The sequence below is a fragment of the Theobroma cacao genome, chromosome 1 (genome assembly GCF_000208745.1).
Source record: "Theobroma cacao cultivar B97-61/B2 chromosome 1, Criollo_cocoa_genome_V2, whole genome shotgun sequence".
NCBI lineage: Eukaryota > Viridiplantae > Streptophyta > Magnoliopsida > Malvales > Malvaceae > Theobroma > Theobroma cacao.
The window spans coordinates 12,014,485-12,021,341 of record NC_030850.1 but is presented as its reverse complement, the minus strand read 5'-3'; the positions used below and the strand labels follow the sequence as shown (position 1 = coordinate 12,021,341).

Genomic DNA, 6,857 nt, shown 5'->3' with positions numbered 1-6,857 from the left:
TGCTTTTGCAAAAGAAGACAATGAAACTTCACCCTACATTGTCCTATAGATCCCATTTGCAACAAAGATAAGGCGATTGAGAGGCTTTTTCTGATCCGCAAAAAGTGCTTTTAATACGTTTGTTTCTCTCGATTGTCATTGCAGCTAGCACCCATCTTTCAGAGAGGACTCAGATTATCATTAAAAGTGAAAAAGATGTTTTATCTCTTGTGGATTCTTTGTTTATTCTTCTTTTACACTCTCATTATAACTGCTCCACTCAGATTAGTTGAATGCTTATGTGGATTGTAATTACAATGTCAGAACATTGTGAACTACATTTTGCGTGGGCTATACTGTCAGCATGTTGTAGAACATCATGAAATGATGATTCTTCTATCATTCCTAACATTATTATTCTAAGATATGGTTTAAATTTGGCTTCCAGTCGACAAAGTTCTCCATCATGCTCACCCCACAAAGAAAAGGAATAGGGTCAGCTCTATTGCTAACTTCCATAGCAGACAATTGGACATATTGGCCCTCTCGTTGTTGCAGTTGAAGGTCACTTGGGAAAAAGAAACAATGATCATTTCTTTAAATTGTACCTCTGACGAGTATTGGAGGTGCATGTGCTTCTTCATGTGGGTTCGTTTTGGAAATTAATTTCTTTGTTTGATTGTTTGGAAAAAATGAAAAATCAGAATTGAACATTTGTTTTCTTTCTTTTTTGGTGGGGGATATGGTTACCGATCAAAACTTGTCTTGGTTAGTTGTTGTACCACCAAATTATTTGATAAACCCTTTTTTATCAGTGTATAATTTATTTGTGCTGCGCTCATCATATGTTGATGATATCTTATTCTGATACATTAATGGCCTTACATGATCTTGCTTAATGACTTCCCTGTTACAAGATTTTTTAAGGTTTTAGCCGCCAGCCTTTGAATTATTTATATGCCTATTCATGGGAATAATTTGATTTAATACTAAAACATTAGGTTTCTACCATACAAATAACTAGTAAATAAAAGGGTTTATCTATATTTATAGTTCCATACTAATGCTCAAAGTCAGGTCATGAATCGGCAGCAGTGTTTGTTCCTTACAAGATTCTCCCTATGCTTATTCTAATATCCAAATCAGCTTTTTCCACTTCCATATCTCACTCTAGGCAAAACAGTTGTAACTTATCAGGATTGAACATAAAGACGCTGCATTCCCTGGCCTCTATGTTGTCCCTAACTGCTAAATCAATATTTAAATAACTGCCTTTTCTCGAACAAATTTCCAGTTATAACTACTTTTCTTGATGTAACTGTACCAATAAAATACTTAGGAAAAATCTGGAGGATCCCATGACTTGACTTTTGAGTATAGGTATGCTATGCTGGTTGAGTGTGAAAAAGAGGCGGTTGTTCATTCATGAAAATTACTTTTTATTTCGTATCTGATATCTTCTTGCTCTGCTTCCACTTTTTCTGGAAAGATTATAAGACCTCAGACCTACAATTAATGAAATCTATGAGGAAACCCAGCATGTCTAATGGGAATATGTATTTGTTGCTTCTTTCAGTCACCCACTCCGGCTTGGCCAAAGTGGTCCTAGCTTACTTTGCTTTTTGTACATTGTTTTGGATCTGTTTGTGAGGTTGTTTACTAAACTGGACATGGATAACATAAATAACTCATTTACTTTTCATCCTACCTATAGCAAGAGGTTGGATAAATCATGCAACCAACCATTCCTTTTTAAGTAATTTTGTAAGTGAATTGTTTGGTTTCTTCTATGAAGAGATTAAGAGATCCACCACAACAATTAAAAAAGAAATTCGAGAGGAAAACAGTGAGACAAATCCGGTCCTTTTATTGCGTAATAATAAAATACTATTGTAGAATAGAAGTTGTTGTTGCTGTTTACAATAATAAATTAACACACACCAACAGTAAGCTCTGACTTCTTTTGGTTCGTTTTTTTTTTTTCACACCACTAAAAAGTTTAGAATAGATAAAATCCTTTTCTCATCAAGTCAAAGCTAAGCTCTAGCTGTTATGCTGTTGCAATTGGAACAGTTGTTTCCATGGCTTTCATGGCTTCAAATCTTGGTTCCTTGGCCTGGAATTTCAGTCTAGCATATAGCTTCATGTAGTCTTCAAACACAAATTTCGGGTAGACTTGTTTGTTCTCCTCTGCTTCCTTCTCCAGCAGAGCTGGTGCTGGGTAGATAACAGCATCACTGCCAGGGTTGTAGAATGAAGCTATTGACATTCGAGCTCCGTCGGTTTGGGCGATCACTCTGTGCTCAACACTCTTGTATTTGCCATTGGTGATCACCTGCATATATAAGAATTCAGGATCTGAGGTTTTAATTTTTCTTCTGATAGAGATACCTAAGAACTGAGCCAAAAGCAAAAAGCATTCTGCTAAAGTTTTTGGTGAAATTGAGTGCATACCTCGAGCTGATCCCCAAGGTTAATTACAATGGAGTGGCGCATGGGAGGAACATCGATCCACTCGCCGTCTTTAAGAAGCTGGAGGCCACTCACTTTGGCGTCTTGGAAGAGCAAGATGATGCCACCAGCATCTGTGTGGGCTCTGAGTCCCTTGATTTTGTCTGGTGTTGGGCATGGTGGGTAGTTGCTGACTTTGGTGCCAAAGGTTGGTCCTCTTGACCCATAGAAGGCCTTTTTCAGGTATCCTTTCTCTACTCCAAGGTTTTCACACAACAAGTCCAGGAGCTCCTCTGCTAGTTTCTCCAATTTCAATGCAAATTCTTTCATCACCTTCCTGCAATTTTTTAATTTGGACAAAAGTGTCAGGTAAAGTGAGGACTTTCAATTTTCCAAGACAATGACTACATGGGAGAGTTGTTGGTATTATTTAAAGCCAACGACGGTATTAATCAGGCAATATTATATTCATTGGTCATGAAAGGGAGGACAGCATTGTCAGCTGCGAGGAAAGAAAATTTAGTGAGAAAAATGATAGCGGTCTAAAGAAGTACCATGAAGACTGATTGTTATATTATTATTATTAACGAATCTAGAACATCTGACTTCTTACAAAACTTGTAGTTTGCTCCCTCTATACCTGTATTCATCAGCGAGATCTGGGATTTCAGCCATGTTTGACTCAGGGAGATGGCGCAGGAAGAATGTGCTCTCCCAATCCATATCAGTCACCTCTGCCTGGAGACCCTCCAGGGCCTTGCTTGCTACCAGTTCCTGGAACCTCTGCTCCATGCTTTTCTTGTAATGTTCTTTTGTCAATCTTTCAACAGAGTCAAGAAAATCATGGGGAATCCCATGGTTCAGCAGCTGAAAAAGATATCAGCACAAAGAAATGAAGATACAACATTAACAAAAGCTTGAGGAGAAATGTAGAATAATCACATAGGAGAATAGAGTATAGCTAGATTTCAACACATGGCTAGCTAGCTTTTGATACCTCAAAGAAACCCCAGTTTTCACAGGCATCCTTGATTTTCTCCATGGTTGCTGCTCTCTCCTCACCGTTGAGCTTTGCCAAGTTGATCACTGGGAAAGTTGCCATCTCTCTAAGCACTCTTTTTTCCTTTTTCTTGCTTTCTTTCCTAAAAATCTCTCAAAGTCTCACACTTCTTCTTTGTGTGTTGTACAAAAGCTTGTATTTCTCCAATGCAGAGTGAGAGGAAGGTGCGGGGGTATTTATAGAAGATTCTAGTGAGGTTTGAAGGACTTATAAGTCCATGGCGAAAATAATGGAAAAAATTTAACAGTCCATAGCGAAAAAAGTCAAAAAAAAAAAAAAGGTAATAGTGTCAAAAGCATAAGAAATAAAAATCATATAAGACTTATAAGTGGACCCGTTGTTTATGTTAGGCTAAATCTAAGGCTGAAGTCGCTTTCCCTTGTTGAAGTAGCTATCCACTCTAGGCCTTGGGTCCTTTGAGTGGGATTGGACCCACTTTTGATGGCTCTTTCAGTCTTCTCCTTCTTAGTAATTTTGACCGAACCCAACCACTGTTTTCCGTCTACTCTTTTCAATTTCTGTCCCTTTGGCTGTTTAGGAAACTGATGTCCCAAAAAGGAAGATGCCCAGCTCTTTCTCACCAGTCCTCTCGTGGACCGTAGACCGTCAAATAACCAAATCTTAGCCGTCCCATGTGATAAAAACTCATTAATCATGTTCCGTTGTTGTTTATAAGATGACCCTAAGTAAATAAAGCTACGCCTAATTATTCTAGCTTTCTATGTTCAATTTTCGTGCTCATATGTCGTTTACAATTTTATAACAGATACCTCACATAACTGTAGCTTATTAAGAAAGTTTCAAATTGAAATTTTCTTTCAAACTATGCACAATGGAAGTATATGTGATAATTACGAATAGCATTTGATGGATAAAGATGAAAGAGCCCCAAATTTAGAATAAGAAAGGAAGCAAGGAACTTCGACTCATTATTCGAGATACTTTTAATCAGATTTAGTTTATTTTGGATTTATATATGATTAGTAGTCCAACATTCATATCTATTATAAAAATTTAACACGTGGAATATAATACTTATTGACATAAACCATACCGTCGAATAGTTTGCCGCCATGTCGTCGTGGTCAGGCAAAAACCTGGATATTGGTATGGGAAGAAAACTTTTTGACGAGTAATGCAGCATAGGCATGCTCTCTACATAGTGTATATGTTGTCTGATCAACGTCATGATAATGTCATAATCGTTAAGCCATTGTGGCGGGGATATCGATACCGTGAATTAATTCATACCAAGAAAGGACAAGGAAACTCGAATTCCTGAATGGTTGGAGCATTCCAGGGAATGGACATGTTTTAAATGTTAGGTGCTAGCAATGGCCCTTTCTCCTAATTTTGGACAGTTGCAAGCACCTGGGAAAAATGACAAGTGTGTACATTGTACTGTATCACCAGCTAACTGATAATAAGCAGATCAAAAATCTAAGCCAGATTCAATGGAGGATTTATTTTTTGGCACCTGAATTAAGTGCGTCAGGTGATTTACTATGATAGCTTAAAATCAAATCCAACTTCAACGTTTTGTCATCTTTTTCTCAAAAATAAAAAGATTTACAGTGAAAATTTGTTTATTAGGGTTAATGTATTTAAATATTTGAATTAATGATAAATTTATAATATTTTTTAAAAAACTGACTTTGAGTCTATCCATCACCCTAGGGAATTCTCCCCCTTCCTCACTCAAGACGGTTCAATAATCTCAAGGGTCTAACGTTAAATATTTAATTGAGGTTTTTTTTTTTTTTTGAAATTAAGAAAATGAGACTTTTTTTATTGAAGTAGTTGAAAATGATTAAATACATATTATTGTTAGTTAATTGAGAATAAGAGAAATAGTTGAGAATTAATATCATTGTGGAAATTGAGAAGTGATAAAAAAATTGAGATTCATTATGCACATAATTAGATAATTGAAAAAATATATTATTTTATTAATTATTTGATTTTTACATATTTTTAATAAGAAATGAGATAAATAGTTGAGAATTAAAAAAAGTGAAAAAGTGAGAGAAAATAGATATTTATTAGACATGAGAGAATAAGTAAATATTTTATTAATTATTTTATTTTTTATATATTTTTAATATAAAGTAATTATATTATTATAAAATAATAAGACCTATTAAATTTTGAGAATATTGCTCGCCTTACCCTAGAGCCGGCCCTTTACTCACCTAATCTTGCTTAAAATCGTTGGTTAGCCTCCTTAATTTTGTTTTTCTGTTAAGGGACTAATTAACTATTTGAAGAATTATTTTACTTCAAAATAATTTCTTTAACTATATTTTTCCATAAAATAACCATAAACATATTATACATTGTCAAAGACTCGTGTGTCATAGCCTATATCATAAGATCACATATACAATAAGAAACTATATATTACCTAACCTTTTCCTATTATATCACCTTTATATTGCACTGACCATGATTTGATGTTACTAAAAATTATCATGTTTAACATATACATAGCTCTATGTTAATAATAAACTAATAATACTTTTACCACATTAATGAAAATCATTGATATATATATAGCGTAGCTGCCTTTATATATTTGTACAGAAAATTTAAAGCCAAATAAGGGTAATCTAGTTTATTCCAATCACTTATTGAGATTTTAAATTTTAGGACTAATATCAAAATGGTTTTTTTTCTTTATTTATATTATTTTGAGTTATACAAATTTCTTACCTTAAGATTCAAACTCAAGATTTTTAAATTAAAAAAACAAATTAATTTAACTGTTAGAATTTCCCAAACATAAAGATACTTAAAAAATAGAAAAATGTACCACGACCTGACGTAAAATCCCTGCTTCAATTACTTTAAAAGTGATTTGTTTGATTTAATATAATAAAGGAAGTTGATTCAGTAGGTAAGTCCAATAGAGTTAATCAACAAACGCATGATATCATTTCCTTGTTAAGTTTGTCTAAAGTAGGATTAAGAAATTCTTCAAAGCCATCATAAATGGATTAAGATTCCAGTTAGTTTCATTTAAAAAAATTTGGGAGTCAAACTCCACTGATCAATTGCACCAGTTGGCATTGAAAAACTTAATAATTATGTGATGAATAAGAAATTCTTTAATTCAGGAGAACAAAATCATGTGCCTAAAACATTTTCAGCATGATCCTTTAACTTAGTGATAATTTAATTATCAGCAAGAAGAAAGACAAAAAAAAATGATTAAGGTGTCTCTTATGATGATATTGTTTTAATATAATATATAGTATTTACTTAAAATTAATTTCGTATGATCGTTATTGGTCTTTTTCTCTTTTGGCTTAATTGGATTAAATTCAAATAAGGTACACGAGAATATAAAAAAAAAATCCAAAAGAAA

The 6,857-nt window shown here is 33.9% G+C and overlaps 1 protein-coding gene across 1 annotated transcript; it reads right to left on the bottom strand.

Annotated features, from left to right (window-relative positions):
- Positions 1,827-3,658, bottom strand: LOC18612358 (1-aminocyclopropane-1-carboxylate oxidase 1). Its single transcript, XM_007049121.2, has 4 exons — positions 3,428-3,658; positions 3,071-3,297; positions 2,434-2,767; positions 1,827-2,314 (listed from the first exon to the last, which is right to left on the bottom strand). Exons 1-4 carry the CDS (start codon positions 3,530-3,532, stop codon positions 2,030-2,032), a joined length of 951 nt encoding a protein of 316 aa, XP_007049183.1. The 5' UTR covers positions 3,533-3,658; the 3' UTR covers positions 1,827-2,029.